Source organism: Rosa rugosa, chromosome 5 (genome assembly GCF_958449725.1).
Source record: "Rosa rugosa chromosome 5, drRosRugo1.1, whole genome shotgun sequence".
NCBI lineage: Eukaryota > Viridiplantae > Streptophyta > Magnoliopsida > Rosales > Rosaceae > Rosa > Rosa rugosa.
In genome coordinates, this window is record NC_084824.1 from 32,893,280 (window position 1) to 32,914,426 (window position 21,147).

General features: G+C 37.6%; 2 protein-coding genes across 8 annotated transcripts; both read right to left on the minus strand.

The window, feature by feature from the left end:
- Positions 1–2,197: 2,197 nt before the first annotated feature.
- Positions 2,198–11,505, minus strand: LOC133710309 (3beta-hydroxysteroid-dehydrogenase/decarboxylase-like). 7 transcript variants are annotated; one of them, XM_062136349.1, is made up of 18 exons: positions 11,177–11,505; positions 8,641–11,089; positions 8,475–8,530; positions 8,318–8,365; positions 7,410–7,458; positions 6,782–6,831; positions 6,167–6,407; positions 5,970–6,059; positions 5,744–5,877; positions 5,465–5,635; positions 5,214–5,339; positions 4,905–4,984; positions 4,496–4,694; positions 3,877–3,982; positions 3,549–3,723; positions 3,285–3,441; positions 3,043–3,109; positions 2,198–2,566 (listed from the first exon to the last, which is right to left on the minus strand). In XM_062136349.1, the coding sequence occupies exons 7-18, from the start codon at positions 6,396–6,398 to the stop codon at positions 2,421–2,423; spliced, it is 1,683 nt and encodes a 560-aa protein (XP_061992333.1). In that variant the 5' UTR covers positions 6,399–6,407; positions 6,782–6,831; positions 7,410–7,458; positions 8,318–8,365; positions 8,475–8,530; positions 8,641–11,089; positions 11,177–11,505; the 3' UTR covers positions 2,198–2,420. The 7 variants fall into 7 exon arrangements, with proteins under 7 accessions (XP_061992333.1, XP_061992334.1, XP_061992332.1 ...); XM_062136350.1 differs by lacking the exon at positions 6,782–6,831 and adding an exon at positions 7,015–7,156; XM_062136348.1 differs by lacking the exon at positions 6,782–6,831.
- A 117-nt stretch (positions 11,506–11,622) lies between these two features.
- On the minus strand, positions 11,623–18,490 carry LOC133710308 (ATPase family AAA domain-containing protein At1g05910). Its single transcript, XM_062136347.1, has 10 exons — positions 18,102–18,490; positions 17,813–17,908; positions 15,870–17,699; positions 15,596–15,784; positions 15,260–15,402; positions 14,379–14,624; positions 13,738–13,924; positions 12,951–13,016; positions 12,616–12,865; positions 11,623–12,157 (listed from the first exon to the last, which is right to left on the minus strand). The coding sequence occupies exons 1-10, from the start codon at positions 18,372–18,374 to the stop codon at positions 11,757–11,759; spliced, it is 3,681 nt and encodes a 1,226-aa protein (XP_061992331.1). The 5' UTR covers positions 18,375–18,490; the 3' UTR covers positions 11,623–11,756.
- Positions 18,491–21,147: the final 2,657 nt, after the last annotated feature.

Below are 21,147 nucleotides of genomic sequence, written 5' to 3' on the forward strand. Positions count from 1 at the left end.
CCCCAATTTCTTTTTCCTAAATCCAAAACCCTAGAAACCTGCGATTTTCAATCACTCGAAGTTTGGAGACCAAATCTAAACACTAAAAACTTACCATAATCAGGGATTTCATCCTTCTCCCCTTCTGAAACTCTTAGAACCCATAAATCAACGTCGTTAACCACCATGTCGCAACCTCTAGATGTCGGCCTCAAATTCGAATCAGATTGTGGAGACAACACTCTTTGATAGCAAATGAAGGTTTACGGTTTACGGTTTACAAAGGGTTTGATTTTGAATGGCATCGACCTGATGCGTTGTGTGAGATTATGGAGGCTAGCTCTCTAGAGCTTAGAAGATTTCAAATTTTAGGGTTTTTTAGGAGATTAGGAACTGGGTTACTGTTTACAACGGATGAGACTGCCGTAATTAGCTATGGGTATTCACGACATTTTACTATTAGAGGTGGCGCCACATGGCGTATCCAAGTTTGCCACGTCACCCATTTAACAGCCAATTCAGACGGACAGTTAACAGAAGGACCAAATTGTGTGAGATTTGAATGTCTGAGGAGTTCTTTGTTAAAATTATGATAATATGGACTGAACTGTCAATGCCCTAAAAGTACAGGGAGTGACCAGTAACTTCCCCTAAATTTTATATCATAGCATACGTATGTAAATGAGATTCAAAGCCTGACCTCTAGTTGTTAATTGTTCGAAATAACAAATGAGCCACAATTTAGAGCTTAAACATGAATACATATTAATTGGTATTTAATGTCAATTAGTTCTCTCTCCTAGTGTGGCACTAGGATTTTGGCCCTGACTCCTTTGATAGGAAAATACTTTCGTCCATATATGTTCGGACATGTGCGTCTAAACTCTCTCTTATTTGCATATATTTGGTTGTGTAAATCTATGATCGTTACATTGAAAGTTAAATTAACCTTAAAAGATCATTTATGTTAAAAATCAATGCAAAACAAGTATCGTTTAATTATGTAATTGCATCAAATAAAGGAATGGTTATGGTCAAAGTTAATGACCAACCGTTCATTTAATGACCAACTGTTCATTTATTTGATGCAATTGTGTGAATAAACAATTTTTTATTTATATTGATTTTTTGCACAATCAATCAATCAAGATTGATTCGAACCACTGTAAGTGGCCTAGTGGTTCTTGCCTAGTTGGGTGTGCTCCCCAACCTAGGTTCGAACCCCGAAGCTGTCAAAGTGGCCAGGCACTGTGCTGCAATGCACAGTTGAAGCATTTCACATGCGCCGAAGGGGTTTATCTTGGGCCTAGGAAGCCTTTGGGTTCCCCTTGACAAAGTCAAAAAAAAAAATAAATAAAATAAAATAAAGATTGATTCGACTTTTGAATAATTAGATTATGTACTAACTCTTCCAAATATATACATATAAAAGAGAGTTTGGACACATCGTGTGGACCAAAGTATTTTCCCCTCCGACGAACACAAGGGAGGGGACTTGCTCCTTATGAAAGGAATCTCTTCTGACTAGATTTTTATTCCCTCCTTGCATACGTTTAGGTTCATAGATGCATGTCTAGGCTTCACTTTGGCTGCTAGAGCAGCATAATCTGACGTTGACAGTTGATTGATGGTTTATTACAATGGTGATCCAAAATCTTTCCATGCTTTTTGCATATGATCTCGCTGTACTTTGTACCATTTTGCCTTATGTTTGGGTTGTCTACTGGTGTTTACTTCTGTTTGGAGTATTGGCGGGCTGCTTATCCTCTATGGTGCATTTTCTAATCTAGTTTTTATTTTTTAAAACGTGCCGTCACAGGCTGCATGGTCTCTTATACGGCAAACGTGATGGCTTCAAGAAATCACATTGATTTTTTTTCTTTTTTTGATAAGAGAAAATACAAAATAAAAAAAAATAAAAAATAAAAAAATAAAAAAGCAGAAAGAGAAGATTACAACATAAAGCCTCTTGCGCAGCCTAAACCGAAGAAATCATGGTTATAAGCATTGAGTGCACTCAAGTGAAGCCTATTAGTCCCACATTTGCGAGGAAGAAATCCAGTGGCCAACATATGTACCCGCGTCTGTAGTAAAATTTGTTTCACGAAGGATGTGTAGAAATGTGTAAAATTTCTTCAAACTTCATAGCCAAGAATTTGATGTCTTGCATGACTGATCTTTTGGTTAGGCATGTCAAGCAAGAAACAACAACTAATGATGAAAAGTAGGTGAAGTTAAAATTTAAAGGAAAGAAAACTAAGAAAAGCATGCATTTTCAGGTCCCATTTGCATCACACAAAATGGACATACAATGTTGTTACAAGAATTAGTCAAAGATGAAAGAAAATGCCTGGGACAACACGCGTTTCTTTATGAATTCCCACACAAGCATAACAGAATGACAAGATGCGGGCAGCAAGACTATGAACACTATCAGCAATTCACTCGATCCTTTTGGATGTACTAAATTTTCGGAGTATATTGGACTTCAATTTGCGTCCACGAGAGAAAACTTCTAGAACCATGCCATCGATTTTTTCTTCCTGCTTTTCATACACATAGAAGACTAAAAAGGCAGTGGAAACTCCTGAAAGGATAAGAGAACAAAGAAACAAAGTGTTAGGGAGGGGAGAAAAAAACTCCTTGATCCTTCAACAAACAAACAATGAGATGCAAAAGTTTCCGCTAGGACATTGCAACCAAGTCCATACAAGGACAAATGAATCAACAGTAGATTCATCACATAACTACTTGAGAACAGTTCACTACAAGCTTAAACAATCCCATAGTTTATCTACTGGCAGTCCCCACATATTCAAATACTCCAAACCCACTGTCCTTCCCTACTTCATTGACCAAAATGATAATACAATTCCAAAGTTGTTTCTCTGTAATGGCATATTAACACTTCACATTCTACATAACATTGCCAACATTTTCAGAATGTGTAAAACTTTCTACATGCTTTCAACCCAAAAAAAATGCCTATGCCTTCTTTATTTTTGTTGGTAAACGGGGAAACATTGTCAGTTTGAATTCACATTAGGAAGGAGAGAGAATAACCTATAATAAATGAGTTCTGAAGTGAAATAGCTCCAAGAAAGCTAAGAACCAGTAGAGATACAGCCGCCTACAAGCAACAATGTTTTAAGGTAAATGTCAAAAAGTTTCATTATAATAATATCAACTGATCAACAAATATTAGAAGTATGCATCAATGCAATATTGAACTCTTTATACACTATCAAAGGAATAAATAATCAGACACACAAAGGAAGTTAAGAGCAGCAGAAAATGGTCAATACCTTAAGAAACAATATGCAGTCATTTCCTTTCCCAAGAGATTTTAAAGTTTTGACAGATATATTCCATGATGAGACCACAGATGCAGCAATTTGTTGTGACATCTCTTCTGAGAAGTGAAAATGTGATGATTGAAGCTTCTCGAGTTTATATCCTAATCTGGAGTAATAAAAAACAATTTAGTACATGCTTCAGTTCATATTGAAAGCTGCTTCAAAGAGCAATTTTGCACTAAGAAACATATGCAAGAAGGTCACGAGGCATACATCATTTCTGGTAAATTGCCAGAGATGAACACGAAAATTGATGCGAACATGAGACTCTTCGAAATGACAGTAATAATCGTAGCTTTAGATTCAATGAAGTTGTAGTAGATCGCAATCAAAACTAACAGTGCCTTGAATGTCTGTTTTTTATCCTTCCACAGTAATGCATCAGCAACTGTAAGGGCAACATAGCAAATGCATTGCTTCATTATAACAACATATCAGTGTAATTTCATTTATGCTGAATCAATTATGAATATGCCATCATGATTTTTTGTTTCTGGTGACATTATAACAAATATCATACCAAAAAAAATTAAAATCATACCCCTTCCGCTTCCAAGATATACAGAAGCTTTAGATGGCCCTTCTCTTTTGGGTCGATGTTCAGCCCTCAAGTGTGGGTATGACTCAATTGTCCTCTTAAGACCCTCCTGAAGAAAAAAAAATATCACATTGTCATAAGAAAAGCACCAAAATAAGAATTTGAAAATGGAAATGTCAAATGACAAAACATTTTTTATTACCTTATTAGTCAGTGCACCATTAATAGAAAGAGAAGCTTAAAGCCACTTCATATAGGTTTGCATCTCTAGTCAAATATTAGAAAATATTTTACGGCTTTCTTGCCCGTCTTCAAAGACAGCTGAATATGCTATATCGACCAAACAAAGTATAATAAAACTATAATTCTTACACACAAGGATTGGAAACTTCCATTGGTAATGCAAAACCAAGGACAATACTATAGTTTTTCAGCATTCAAGTGTAGGTGTGACTCAATTGTCTTCTTAAAAATTGATAGATGCGCAATTGAAGTGAATATGGTTGGGAGCTCCAGTAATTAAGAGCTAAGTGCAATTTTATTGGTTAATTTTTTTTTTCTGTATCAAAGTGCAATTTCATTGAAGTAACCAAAGAATCTTATTATGAAAATAGAATATAACCTGAAGCGAAATAATGGGTGTGTAACCAATTCGATCCTGTGCTTTTGAAGATTTAAAAGATCTGGTGCAAGAGAGAAGTCTAATTCTTGAAGGCGTCAACTGTGGAACCTTCATCCCATACGGGCCTAAAAGCTTATATGTCCACTCCACCACATGTGCAATTGGCATCATAACAGCTGTAGGGATTTTTATCCTTGGTCTGCGAACAACATTCAAACATTCATTTGGGGGAGAATAAAGCAAGATGAGAGAGAGAGAGAGAGAGACACCAGAATGAAGTATTAAATCTTCAAAATGAAATATTAGAAATAACCAAAAGACTACACTACATGTTAAGGTGTAGAGGATGTAAAGTATAGTGATCACATAGAAGGTATGCATAACTGAAAGGACTAAGAAAATGATGTACCTTTCATAACCAAGACCTTCTAGAATAAGTGAAATAAACTCCCAAAACTTAATAGGTTCCATATTGGTTATAAAGTATGCCTGCAAAAAAAAAAAAAAAAAAAAAAAAAGGCCTCCTTAACTTATCATCATCTTGAATGAACAGACATCCAAAGTAAAGCATGACTTGACCATGTTTTAATGAAAATGTAAGGAAACAGAATGTGAAGCGATGGCTCAGTAGATAAAATGCATCTTATTTTCAATTCCATTCTGACATCTATCTGCCTTCAGACAAAAGTTTTAAGAAATTTATGTTACACAATTGTACCTGTCCTGCAGCTTTCTCTGCAACTGTGCCTTCAAATGCTAGAGCTCGCTCTGCACATATATGGGCATGGGCCACGTTTTCAACATACGTGAAATCATAAATGTTATTGCCATCTCCTATAATGAACTGATCATTTGAAAGAGCAGAAGAAACTGAACATCAGATATTTTTAATATTCACATTTCACCATGGTGTGTGAATATGTATGTGTTTTTTAAACTAAAATTTATCTCATGGATAACCCAAAATACCATGGATTTCCCTGCCCTGGCGGCAACAACTAAAGACGGAACAAGTAACCTATCACCAGGTCCAAAAAGGCTGCTAGGGCGTATGCAGCAGGTTAGAAGCCCATTAACACCGTTTGCCTTGATTACCAACTCTTCTCCTTGCGCTTTAGTGGCCGAATAAGTATCATTGTGCTGAAATAAGTACAGACAATTCAGAATCAAAGCTGTAGGGATGCAAAATTCTTGCATTATTGAAATTCAATAGCAATAATTGCAGTTTGAAATTCGGCTTGTGCCTACCTTAGGTGGATATGACAACGACTCATCCCCATCAATAATACCATGAACCCCATCAAACACAACGCTAGGAGAGCTAGTGTATATGAGCCTCTTCACTTTCTGCTTAACACAAGCATCAATCACATTTTTAGTTCCTGCATAGCATAATTGAACATCGACATTATCAAACAATCAAAAATCCAAACCATCAAGACAAAAAAATGCACATCATATTCTGGTACAGTACCTTCCACATTGACCGAATGGTGGAGCTGGTAATTGTTGATCGACGAATTAGGTGCCGCCATATGGAAAACAACCTCAGCACCTTGACATGCTAAACAGATTGAATGCAAAGCATGCAAATTTACTCAATCGATAACTGTAAAAGCTCAATTTTACATAATAAACCGCTAAATTTAGTAAGGAGGAAAGCATTCTGACCTTGAAGAACTTGATCCTTGCAGCGGAGGTCGATGGAAATGTAGTCAGCGCGGCCGAAGTTCAAAGCATCGGCGAGGACTCCGTTGGACTCGGAAGGTTCGAGATCGATGGTGGGGCCGAGGTCAGCAATTCGGACATGGAAGACGTTCTGGCGGATGAGCATGAGAACCAAATGGCGAGCGGCGAAGCCTCGGCCTCCGGTGACGACGCACCATCTCTCATCGCAGGTCATCGGTGAAGTCTGAAACCAATAACAAAGCTTTCAGTGAATGAGAGCGTCCAACAGAGGAGGAAGAAGAGAGATATATATCCTTGTTGAATCTGCTCCCAAAATTTAAAGGAAAAAAGGAAAAGAAATCAAAAAGGGTTTAGGGTTCATATTTTTATATCTTATTTTTCCAGCAATGCAATTATATATCCATGTACAATGTAATCTCCGAAGTTGAATTTGTAATGTGTAAGAAAAAAATCTTCTGCTCAATCAAACTAGCAATGGTTTCCGCGCTTTGCCGCGGGATTTGTTGTTGCGAACAATTGACAATCATGAAAGATATAACTGAAAATGACTTGATTTTTGATCAAAGTGATTAAACACCATATATCATTTATATATACCTGAAGATTGATATAAAACTGCAGGTTTTTTGATCCCTACTAAAACAACCCTGTGCAAATATATTGCAAATTAAATCAAATTGCAATGGATACAAATAAGCAAAAGGCTAAAAATCTCTCTCATCAAATGATAAACTGAAATTTCTAATAAGAAATAGTCTATACATAAGCAAATTTCATGCATCACTCAAATAAGGCATTATAGTGAATTAAAATTGACACGTCTACAATACCCACTAGAAAGTACACCCGCGCGATGCTGCGGGAATATGAGTGATATAACATTTGCAGAACTGGATAAAACTGAATTTAGGTTTTTCATCTACAAAACTGATTTCAACTTATATAACATTCGCAGAATGTCATGTAGTGCACCTGTAAATAAACAAATACTTTGTTATAATGACAATCATATAACTCATAACATACACTGTTTTTAGCAAATTCTAATCTTTATTTCTTTCAAATTCACATCAATTTCTGTTCACTCTTTTTTCATCTGTAAGCTCGTTGACATTCATAGAAACACAAAGTAAAAACAAAATTAAACAAATTCAGATATAAACCCACATCAAGCACGAGAATTAATTAGCAAGTACCTAATGGGTAATGGAGACAAAGGGATTACCTCAATTTGGCGTTCTACGTTGCAGCACTCTTGGTGAAGTTTACACTGCCTGAGACAAAATAAGAAGTAAAGAGTATGAGTTACATATTAGCTTTTTTTTTCTTTTTGATTTGTACTATGCATTGTAGTTTAGGAGACACGCAAATCAGATTTTAAGAGCTTAGTACTATAATTGACCTTTTAGTATGACATTAAGAAGCAAACTAAAATCCCAGTAATAATCATTAGCAGAAGATACAATAACTCTGAAAAGAGGAAGAAAAAAAAACAGACCTGCATCCCTTTAATAGATTTCTAGTTTCAAATATGCTTCAGTGTTCTTAGTTTGAAGTATAATACAATATTTTTAGTGTCAGATTTTATGCAAACTACATCACATCCGTGCATGTTCTTTGGTTCAAAACAATTGATGCATAATTCAAAGGTGATCACAAACTTGAGCAGAAATATCCAAAATGCAGCTATGGCAAGAATGCAGCTCTTTTTTCTGCCCCTTAGTTTGAGATAGGCTTCCACTAAGTCAGATCGAAAGGAGCTAAATTCAATGACTTCAATACATCGAAGATATTACCTCCTCCACTGTCAGTGAATTCAAGTTATTCTTCGAAAACAAAAAATCATACCGGACGCAAAGAGACCAAGACTCAGACCGCACGAAAAAAAAACTCAGCTTCTAACCAAACCTCCGACAATCACAACAACGATAAAACACAAAATCCAATAGCTCAATATAACTGAAATCCAGTGGCAGAGAATAAAAAACAAAGCTGAATTTCATCATAGCTTCAAATAGAGAGATATTGTTACAAAAGAGCACCACAATCCTATAAAGTTATTGTCCAGTTCTGCAAGAACAGAAGGAAAAAAAAAAAAAAAAGCACACCCAATTAGATAAGTATAGTTGCTACCTGATCAAAACCTAGACCGAAATATTACTCTTCCCCTTGACTCCAATTCTGCATGGGCAGAAAGCAAAAAAAAATTACTCATGACGGATTCATAGATACAGATCTATATATATGAAATTCGGTGATCCTTTAACAAAAGAAAGAACAAAGAACACACCTAATTAAAAGCCTCCACCCACACCAAAAATCAGAGCTTTGCAATTCAGATACAATCTGAGAAACAAAGCTCATGCTGATGAAATTTTACACAAAACCCTTAATCGAATAATCCCAAAAAACTGTACCCAACAAAATTGACCCAAAAATTAACATCAAGCAGTTACCTTTTATGCCTCCAAGCTGGAAACAAACGGAAATTGAGACCTGTCTATGCCGATCAACAACCTCCCTCACTATCAATCTAAGCGAGACGAAGAACCACAGCAGAGACCAAGATCGAACCGAACTCCCTCTCTCACTCTCTCTTTCTGTCGATTTCAATTTTCTCTCTTCTGACTATGAGATAGATAAGAACGAACTCTCACTCTCTCATTCTCTCTGTCAATTTCAACTCTCTTTCAGTCGGTGATTCTTTTTTTTTGTTTTTGCGAAGGTTCCCGAATCCACTATCAAATCAGGCGTTTTCTTTATTTACAGTTTATAGAAGCGGCACGCTGTAATTAAACAAAACAACAGGGACAAAACCGCCACTCCATTTCTGGCCTGAGTGAACAGTAACTCATTTTTGGTTTATACTAAATTTCTAATTTCCAACTTCCTCATGTTCACCAAGTCATATTTCAGTCAATCTATAAACAAAAATAACATTTATTTGATTTATCCCCTAGCCATAAGCATAGAAAACATAGATACAAATACATACAGACGCAAAAGAGAAATATAAGATAAAAGGGGATTGCCTGAAAGATACAACCTTCTGGTGCCTAATAAGATTATCCAGCTGAGATTCACCTCCTTAAAGGTTACTAAACACAATAAAAAAAATGAAAATGGAAGTTGAAAGCAAAGTTAAAAAGCTAGGCAGCTAAAAAAGAAAGTGACGAAACAAAGCCTACAGAATACTTGTGCTGATCAGAAGGAGCTAGCAGACCTCATATTCCTTTTTTACTAAGGTTACTTAAAGTTCAGGACATATGCGAAGAATAGCTAGCCAGCCAAGGCTTATTCTAGAATTATATGCATACTCTTTTCTAAGTCTCTGGGTATTAATTAGCTAAGCTCAGGCTATATGCATGTAGTCATAAGTGAAACATATTAGATCAACATTCCTATTCTTAAAAGACAACAATGGAAAACGTTCAAAAGAAAATTTACTGAGCAAATAATTTTCTCAATCCCAAGTAATCCAGATTATCATATTCATGTTTAAAACTCTAGAGTAGAAAATGTAGAATAGCTTGAAAGAACAAATATTACTTGGGATAAGAACAAAGTGCATATGGCTGATTTGTTGCTTGGCAAATAATAAATAAATAGACAGGAGAGGAGATAGATTTTTTGCAACTGCAAGGAACATAAGTGCAATTGATTATTTTTGAAGATTCTGTTAGCTTCGCACGTACAGGAGAAGAATCAAAGACAAAAACCAAATATATGGTACTCAAAAGTATATCTATTCTACATAATATGGAACTACTTTACTTGCATCTTTAAATGTATTTATAAAACATACACTATGTATTGTTGTTCATATAGTGATTCATCTTCTTCTCTCATAGTCTCTGTATCGTTGTATATGGAAGGGGAATAGATATATGGTAAATTGGTAATTTAAAATGTTTGTGCATTAGTGTTAAAGTTTCATATAGGGACAGACATTGACAAAGTTCTTTTGCAGATACAGAAACACACCACCCTCACAAACCATAATCTCCAGAAAGAAATTGTTATCATTTCTAGAGGTATATGCTATTGATTTTGTTATTTACAATTACTGATCACTACACAAACATTTTGGATAAAAATGTTATTTACAACCATAATCACAAGACTACTGCAATTTTCAAGCTCCTTGGGAATCAACCCCGTACCTAATTATCCCACAGAATCAGATCTGTCAAGCTCCCAAGCATCCCAAGCTCCTCAGGTAACTCCGCTCCTATAACATTTTTAGCAAGACCAAGCATTTTCAAGTTCTTATATCCACCTATTTCAGCCGGCATGCTACCAAAATTAGCATTCTACCCAGCTCGGAAAGTTACCTCTTTAGCATAAATGCATTATGCTTTATCACAGGTTTACTTGCTTTGAGTCTCTTGGTTTTGTTCTAATCTGCTCCCCAATCATGTCTTATGTTTTCCCAGGTAAGTTTTGTATTGATGACCATGTAAGACAAGAAAGCCTCAATTTGTAGCTGAGTCAGGTTGGTGCATCTTAGCATGAGACCAAATCTTTTAGTAAGCTAAAGAATGTGAAAAACAAATACATATATGTTGTACATGTTTTTCTTTGTATATAAGGTCTGCAGAAAAACTAGTTTATCCACATTGTACCTTTTGTTACATCGTACCTCGATTATCGATAAACTACTTAAGCTAGAATCTAAAGTTGCACTTTCCCAAACTTATGTACCATAATCGATTACATTCCTTCAGATCAAATGCTTCATGCTTCTTGCTTATCATTCCTTCATAGCACTAAATTTGCAGGATTAAGAGAAGATGAAATTAGGACCAAAACTCACAAGATGGAAGAGATGAAATCCCCAACCAAACTGCTCGCTTTTCCAATTTCCAAACTTACGCTCGCCTCCAATTCCTTATTCCTTGAAGGCTGTGGAGGGGTCAAATTCATAGTCAATTGCAGGAAATTGAGGAAAAATCCATCAATTTCTAGAATCTGAGATGACATTGTTCATACCTGGAGTTCAACCAAATCTGCAACTCTGCAAGAGTTCAAACTTCAAAGAACACGATCGATCAGAGGCCTTTGCTCTACTGCCTAGGCTGAGTGAGTCTCTTCTCTGAGGCCTACCTGTTCGCAGGGCCTGTTATGGTGTGTTAAAGGTGCAAAGGGGGATGCGAGGGACATTGACGCAAACCGCTTTAGTTTTCCTAGGGTTTTCAATCTGTGTTTTCAGGATGATAGAGAGTTTTTTTTTTTTTTTTTATCGTCTCTTTTCCCACAATGATCTTATATAGAGGCATCTAGACATGCATTTAGCTTGCCTAAATTCCATCTGCCAGTTTATATTTCTTTCTTGATCTTCAATGATAAAATCGTGGACCGTTACCCACTGATGTAGTATATACCCGTTTCTTATTTTCTGATGAAGAGAAGAGCGCACACAAGAAAAATGCCCTCACTAGTTCAAAATTTTTGTATGCCCCAACTAGTTTTAGGGGTTCAATCACAAAACCTTGGATCGATTGGTTGCATCAAGAGAAGATCCTTACTTTACATCTGACTAAAGAATAAGATTTTGTTTAGTTTATAGGAATCAGAAATTTGCTTCATCCTCTGCAAATTTCAACAAATACTTCAAAATTAAATGCTTGGTGCCATCTATATCGCTTTTGTCCTTGATGTCGAAAATGCCCTTCATAATTCTTGCATAAAGCCTCTCAAGCTGTGGAATGTCATAAGTTTTGGTCCGCTCCACAAAAAGCCGCTTGACAGACTCCATTTGGTTTGTAATCTCACCATCTAACATCTTGATGTCTTCAGATCCACTCGCATCAGCATGGCCAGAAACTTCTACTACTTCAGAAGTTTCAAGCTGATTGAGAACAACAGAGGAAGTTTCTGGCACTCCAAGATCTGTGTTATTCGTCTCGGGTTCCTGAGATGACGTGGACGGTACAGAACCTTGATGCTGTGACTTGTCTTCTGCTGTTGAAGCTGGTAATCACAAGAATAGTATTTAAACATACAAAATAAAAAAGCTGAACCATTCAAACATCCAGAGAAGAAGGAAAAAAAAAATAGAAAATCAAGTTTTCAACTCATAGTAGCACATTGCAAATTTGAGGCTTTACTTATCACAACTACAATTCAATGAAAAGAATATGTATTGTTAGCTGTTCAATAGAAGAAAAAAAAAATTCAACAGTCTATATACAGACATGATTTTTTTTTTTTTGGTCAAGTATATACATACATGATAAAAGTTATGTTTCCTTGTAATTACTTGTTCAATTATTATTTTGGCAATTAAGAGCACTGGAAGTAACAGGTGCCAGTTTTAGATACTAAATTTCATTGCACAATATATGTTCACATTTAAACATGAAGGTATACCTGCAGGTGCATTGATAAAAAAAATTAAAAAAAAAAGTAAATAAATAAAATAAAAATACCTGCAGGTGCGGCATCAATATTCTTCTTCAGCCGTTTGTGTGCCTCGTAGCTATGATCCAGATTTACCTCCGGCTGCACATTACGAAGTCGAGCACTCGCCCTAGTGACAGTTCCCAGCTGCACAACAGGTATTGATGGGAAAGTAGCTACCCCTAAATCTTCAGGTATTTGTTCTGGACCACCTTGAGCAGCAATCTTGTCACAATATGCAATCAGTGCAGGGTCCATCTGTGACAGCATTCCATGTACCTAAGAGGAAACATAATACATGAAAGACATGCTAAAGCCCAAAAAAAAAAAAAATCAACCAAAAACAAAAATTAGACAAACTTACGGCATCTCGAAGCTCATAACCTCTACTAACAATCCTAGCACCATTGTAATCATCTCCATTATAAGCCTGAATCCAAGAAAGCGGAGTCCATAAATTGAAAAATTTGAGCAAACACAATGATTACCACCATTTTGAACCTCGTTTATGACAAGAATTCCACATAGCAATAAGAAAATCAAAACTCAGCAAATATTGAGGAAGTTACTGTTACCCTTTTAGATGAAATATTCCATGCAAATATTGGACACCTCGAGATGCAATGCTTCTTAAAAACAAATAGCCCATCCAATAGATTAATGGTTAACAAACCCAATGCCCCAAGAAACCAAAAGACTGATGACAGTTTATCTTAATGTCCTCCAGTGATTTTTATTTTTTAAGATTAACAAATACCTCATTGAATAGATTAACGATTGACACCCTCAATGCTTCTTAATGTCTTTGTTATAGTTTCTTAACAATTGACACACTCGCACTTCTTCAATTTGCAATTTTTAGTTCTCACTGCTGAAAATCATAATACCTAACAGTCACAAACCTGCGTCAAAAGTACTGCAGCTAAAATTGTGCTATAGATTCTAAACCAAAGTTGTATAGTTTTTTGAAACATACTGAAGCTAATATCTTCCCCAATAACTTTTAAGAAGGAAAAAAACAGTTTAGATTATCATTGAAACAACTTTATGCTCACTCATCATTTTTGACACTAAATTATCAAATCAATCCGGACAGTAACAGATTCTACAAACTTTCAGCTTACACATAAAACCAACAGAAAAAAACACACCTTTGCATTAGAAACTATAAGATCAACATCTTGCAGGAATGCTGAACATGTAATATACAGCCCAGAGTCAACACGCTGCAGCAGAGTTGCAACATCCATAGGATTTTGGATAATTGAGCGATAATTTGGAGCATCCTCATCCAAGACAGGATAGTGAAAAGCACTAAACCTCTTATCGTATAGAACTCTGCAGCATAGAAACAAAAAATATATAATTAAAAATGGGGGGAGAGAGAGAGAGAGAGAGAGAGTATTGAGACCTCATGGAATTCTCTAAAAACACTACCCAAATTCCCTTGGCTAGAATCATATCAAGCACGAAAAGACTTGAATTAACTTTTTTGTAAGACTTGAAATAATCATTCTTATGCAACAAATATCCCCTTCACAGTAGCATGAAACTTGAGCCAACTGAAAGAATGCTTAAAAAAATAATTAAATAAATAAATAAAAAACAGAGCCTTCTTATGGAAGAAGACATTAAAAAGATGCCAGAGTATTATAGGAAAATGATAATTACATGATACAGTTATCCAATTGTTTATTAAATTCTCTCTTAATCAAATCATGGCGAAATACACCAGAGAGGTGATACACCAATCACTATCAAAAGAGACAAGACATAGTGAAAGATTTCTAACCTATTGCAAACATCTCTGAGGCACATCCGCAATCGGCGAAGAGCATGCTGCTCAGCTTCTACCTTGGCTTTTAACTCTGACACCTTTGGACCGCTTGCCACTTTTGGAGCCTTTGGAAGTTCAGGAACAGATACTGATTCCTGAGACCTTTTAGTTGTGCCCTCCAACAAGACTGACAAGGCAGCTTCAATCAGACGGTCAAAAAACAAAGATCTGTCTTCAGTAGAAGGCGTATCCACCTGATAGCTGATAAAAAGGAACACATATGACTAGAAATAACCATGACACACATGTAACATTTTATCAGTGTTATTATCTGAATCCTGGATTCATTCTAGAATTGATACTCTTATAGTGAGTTTTATCTTCTTGTCGTTTAGTTCAGGTGAAACCCTTCTCCACAATTCTAACGCATATTTGACTGATTAATAAAGTGTAGATAAAAATAATAATAAGTTTAATAACTCAGCAGTTCAGATATTCAACAACATTGTAATCTTAAAAGCTCCTTAACTATTTTTTAAATTGTTTAATGAAGACAGACACAGAAAGGACAGTATTTGATAAGAATAAAACACAAAAATAAATAAATAAAGAACCTCCCCTGAAAAAGCAATTGTGCAAAGTTCTTTAGTGTAGGATATATCCAAGAAGACCTTGAGCTGTTCTGCCATATCATCTAAAGAAAGTCTTTGGCACAAACCAGTTGCTATAATATTTTATTACAATATGAAATTCCAGCGACACATTCAGGCAAGACAAAGACAAGATTAGGAAATTGCAAGAAAATTACCAATATCCACAAACATATCCCATATAAAATCAGTCTCACAGGAATTGAATTCAAAAATTTGGTAGGTTTTAAGATGAGGACAACATACACAGAACGTTCGAAGAATATTGAAGAGGTCATAGCATCAACTTCAGCAGGTGGCACTGATGATGTTGCAAGTAGTAATATAGGTAAATCAGATGGAAATTCTTCTAGCAATGTCAGCAAAACTGCGCGGAGCTGCTCATGTGCCTGCATATAAAATCTATCAACCTCAAATAGCACAAAAACAAGTTAATAAAATCTACTGGGAATTTCGATAATGCAAACCATTTAATTTGGAGCATGCACAAGCAGACTATTTAAATATAATTACCACTGATAAAGAAACTATTGAGCGTCTAAAAGAATATATGAAAGTATAAAAGTAAAAGCAAGCACCCACCGTCTCCCACCACAGATTGAACTGTGGCAAGTAGAGAATTGATGGCGTCGTCCTCCTTGCTTCACCAAATATATGTACCAGTGCTTCCTCTGGTGTCTTTGCACTAGGATCAGATAGAAGAGATGGAAGTCCTAGAGAATGGACAGGAAACTTCTCGAGTTCATGTAAAATAGCAGGCCCAAGATGATCCTGTGAAACTAAAGCAGTAAGTAAATTTAGTTTCTGTTCTACTTCTGAACATTTAATCAATTTGAAAAGGGTCCAGGATAATTACCAAGCCAGAACCTTCACCACCACATAGAAGAAGCCGAGGCCTATAAACAAGAGGAATGGCAGAACCACAAGAGAGCATGGAAAGCTTGGTCAATTCTGATGACACTGCAATCGGAGGGAAAATATCGGATATATAGTTCATGGCTCTTTGGAGATGCCTCTGCAGGCATGGTGCGACTACTAAAGACAATGGCCTAGAGTGCACAACAGCACCTCTGTGAGCAGCTGGGGTGATTGTTGACATGGCTTCAACAAAGTGATACTTTTCAACCCTTACTGAATCAACATCAATTACAAATTTATCATCACTTGTGTAGACCTGAGGATATTTTTCACGGAAAGCACGAATAGCAGCTTCAGTGCAAAGAGCCTTTAAATCAGCACCACAATATCCAACACAGCTAGCTGCAAGCTCCAGTTTTAACTCATTTGAAGGAGGATGCTTCCATTTCCGACTGTGAATGTCCAAAATTTCAGCACGGGCCTCACAGCCAGGCAAAGGAAAGTTGAATTCACGATCAAATCTACCAGGGCGCCGCAAAGCTCCATCAATTGCATCAATTCGGTTGGTTGCTCCGATCAAAACCACTTGTCCACGGGAATCAAGACCATCCATCAGAGCAAGCAATGTAGACACAATAGAATTATGAATTTGCTCTTGTTTGCTGGATCTTACAGGAGCCAGTCCATCTATTTCATCAAAGAATATGATTGAAGGTTGATTTCTTTGTGCTTCCTCAAAAAGAAGTTTCAGTTGTCTTTCAGCCTCGCCAACCCACTTGCTTAGGACATCTGCACCCTTCCTCATGTAAAAACTCACTTTCTGGCCAGCCTTGGATGCAGCAGAGGCTAAGGCTCTGGCAATTAACGTTTTCCCAGTACCAGGAGGACCACATAACAAAACTCCCCTTGGTGGGGTGATATGATAGCTCGCAAAGAAATCTGGATACAGTAAAGGAAAGAAAACCATTTCCTTCAAAGCATCAATGTATTGAGAAAGTCCCCCTATATCCTCAAAACTGACACTATCATCAACCTGCAAAGGTTGTATGTCTGCCCCTCCCTTTGAGCTTGGCCCAGCAGTTTGAATTCCAGAAGTCAAGGTAGCAAAAGCATCACCCTGGTGACCCCAACCCGAGGCAGCAACATTCAAACCCCATGTCGTTGTTCCATGCATGTCTAGTCCCCCAAAAAGCCAAGGTGGTCCAGATCTGCTCCCACCTTTCCCCCAAGGAATTGCAGGGCCTTGGTCGAGCTCATCCACAAGAAGGGAGTCATCAGAATCATCAGTCCTTGTGATTCGATGACGCTTATGAACTCGTGATCCACCCTTTCTTACATCCCTACCGACCTTTGGCCCCATTCCTTGGTGCAATACTCTTCGAGGAGATCGTGGTCTCCGCTTACCTTCTTCAATAGAGAACCTGCGGACTTCTGCACGATTTCGAAGATCATAACGTCTTCTTCCATCTTGTTCCTCTTCGCCCTCTTCGTCATCACCATCATCATCACCATCTTCATCACCATCTTCATCTCCATCATCATCACCCATGTCTTCACCATCGCCCTCATTCTGACCATCATCTGCATCATTGTATTCAATATCCTGCCCATTTTCGGTTTCTTCTTGGTCAACCTTCTCTTCCGAACTATCAACAGGAAGATCGTCATATCCAAAAAGTATATCCTCATTTGAAATAGTCTTAGAGCGACGAGGGCGCAATCCTTCACGCCGAGGTGTTGGTCTCTCCACCATCTTTTTGTGCTTGGAAGGTGATAATTCATCTTGATATGCACCCCGATTCTTGATAGATTTACATGTAGAGGGTTTCTGGCACAAAAAATGTCACACAAGTTTAGCAGGCAGCATCGATAACATATTATATAGTTCAGAATGTCAGATTTTGAGCAAAAACTATGCATGGTTGAGTGTATAAACCTCACCATCATGTCTTCATCACCATCGGAACTGTCTGATGCATAATCTGGATTCTTTACAGACAGAGTTCTCCTTCTTTCGGAGCGGCGGGGTAAGCTTGCCTGCAAAGTGAGAAATGTGCCATATGATAATCAACCGATCAACAAAACGTATGTGCCCGAAGCATGAAACTAAGCCTTGCCCAGATTAAAGATAATATGAAGTAGAAATGGTAAGAATTGAACAACAACAACAACAAAAAAGAAAAAAAAAAAAAAAAAAAAAAAAAGAGGGAGGAAGTAAGAATGAATGTACATTGAGCTTAGTGGGAGAAGTGGGGTGGGGCGATCTTTGGGAACGAGTGGAGCCATCGCGCATCATCTTAGCAATTCTGGAGGCGGCAGGTCGGTTCTTGGTCTTGGCCTTCCTTCTGCGTTTGTGAATCATGCTACTGGTACTCGTGTTGTAATAGAACATGCTTCGCGAGTAAGTTTTCGGACGCCGGCTGATCCGCCCGCTGCTCCGTAATGCCGCCGGCGACCCATCCGATCGCTTCGGATGCATCTCCGATAGATCCCCTCTGGGCATTCAACAGTGGATTTGAGGATTAGGGTTTTGGAAATAAAGGAGGGAGGGGGGTAGGGGGGAGGGTGCGTTTCGCTCCAAACAAACCAGGGATGCTCTTAACCAGACAATTACAAACCAACCCCTTGTTCTGTAATAATGAAATCACTAAACAAACCGTCTCCTTTTTTCTTTCTTTTTTTCTTTTATGTCTGTTTTTTTTTTTTTTTTTCACAATTGTTTTAGAAATGACAATGGAGAGGACGTGGATTTGCTTCTCATTTCCGAATTCATAATTTACTCACATTCCCTCTTCAATCCCCGTTATAATTAATTGGGGATTATTTGTCTCAGTATCCGTTTAGAATCAAGTCCTTATATCTGCTCTGAATCCCTATTAAAATATAGGGGCCGTGACCACTTACCCATTTTAGCTTAAAAATTACCCACTTACTTCACTAAGAGTTTTTTAATCCCATTTACCCAATCCAACAGTGTTTGACAGTATTGCCCTCATACTCTCTCTCTCTCTCTCTCTCCCTCTCTCTTTCTCTCTGTGTATTGTTCAACCACGGCTCTGAGATCTCCACCTCCGGCAGCCAGCCTCAGAAACTCCACCTCATACTCCTTCACCGACCTCTTTTGCTCCAAATTATACATGGCGGCGATGAGCGTCTCCGGCCGGAAAAACCTCAGAAACTCATACCTGAAAATCGACCACGGCGAACTCCCCGGGTACCGAGACTCGTACCAGCACATCCAAGGGCTCGGGTCGCCGAGCAAGCGAGTGGCGGCGATCTTGACTCGGTCAGCGGAGGGGGATGTCAAGGTAGGCGAAGTGGCGCTCGGTGGTGGTGAGCCAGTCGACGGCGTTCTCGTTGCCGGCGCGGCCTTGGAAGACGGGGAGATTCTCGAGGGCAATGAGCTTGTGGAGATGAGACTAAGGTCTGGAGCTCGGTTTGCTTGGTGGAGATGGAGAGTGTGGAGATCTGAAGCTCATGGATCTGAGATTCCAATTGCTCTATGGAGCTCTTCGATTTTGCTTCACTGTAATCAATTTTTTTTTTTTTTTGGTAAAATTGGGGCAGAATGCCCAGAAAGAAAGAAGAAAGAAAAGAGGAAAAAAAAATTAGGGGGCAATAATGTGATTTTTGGGGGGCAATAATATGAGTATTATGGAGCTCTTCGATTTTGCTTCACCGTAATCAATTTTTTTTGTTTTTTTTTGGTAGAATTGGGGCATAATGCCCAGAAGGAAAGAAAAAAGAAAACAGAAAAAAAATTTAGGGGGCAATAATATGATTATTGAGAGGCAATAATATGAGTATTGGAGGGCAATAATATGATTACAGGGTATTATTAGGGGGCAATAAAATCAGACGCCGGAATCCGGTAGCCAGATTCGGGATTCCGGTGACCGGTTGCAGGATTCTAGTCACTGGTCGCCGGATTCCGGTCACCGGTCACTGGAGTCCAGAAAAGTCTCCAATGACTTCTCTCTCTAAGTGAGAAAGAAGGAGAGGGCAAAAAAGTCCCAAAAATAAATAAATAATAATAAAAAAAGAATTAATTGGGTATTAGGGAAATAATCTCTTAGAGTGTTTGGACAAGTGGGGTTAATTAACTCCAAAATTGGGTAAATGATCAATAGATGCTTCACTTTATCAACAATTGATCTTTAATTGGCTTAAGGAATTTAACCAAGCTCAAGCTGCTAGAAAACCTGTTTTGGAGAATCAGGAAAAGACAAAGCCCAATAAGCAATTTGTTACGTCTCCCTTTCATATTGAATTGTTAGCACTTAAACATGGTTTGAAGTTGCTTCAACAGTTGGGAGTAACAAAGGTAGTGGTTTTTTATTTTTTTCGATGGAAAAAGGAAAAGACACTACAACGAGAAATCCCTGCAACAGCCTAAAGAAAGAGCATTGAACGTAATAACCTTAGAAACTGAAGGTGGGAAGTTCGAATTCCAGCTGCCAACATTGATCTGTTGTCCCAGATGAGCCAAGGCATTAGCAACAAAATTTGCCTCACGTTAGATATGACAGAAATCAATACTTTGAAATTAACTTGCAAGGATCTTGATATCATGGACAAGGGTGCTAATTCTCCAAGGAATGTTAGTTCTATTACTGAGACAATCAATAAGAACCCTTGAGTCGCCTTCAACTTTGATCTTGGTAAAATGATGTAAAGAAGCGGCGAGTAGTCCTGCTCTTAGGGCAGAGGCTTCAGCATAGAGGATGTGTGAATTTCCTAGATGTTTAGCAAACACAACAACAGGAACACCATTATCATTGCAAATAATAATAAAACCTGCAGCAGCTTGATTATTTTGGAAAACAGACCCATCAAAATATCATTTTAAAAAAGTCAGGAGGGGGAGGACTCCATTTAATAGTTGTATAGTTCAAAACATGGTTTGAACTAGTAGGAGAGGGTATATAAGCTCGAAACATATTAGCTGCAACATAAGCAACCTGAACAGGTTCAGTACTTTTGTTCCTAAAGATTAAATTGTTTCTTACACGCCAAATATGATAGTAGATAAAAAGGATTTTAGAAAGGACAGACTGATTAGAAGAATGCTCTCAAGCCAGGTCAAAAAGGAATGGTTAAAAGTTGTAGAATCAAAAGAAATGCCAAAATGCTGCCACATATCAGGAGCAAAAGTGCAATGAAAAAGTAGATGGTTAAAGTCTTCTAAAGAGTTTTGATAGAAAGGACACTTTCGATTGATAACCAAATTAGTATGAATAAGGTCTCGAGTCTAAAGTCTTCCTCGAATAAGTTGC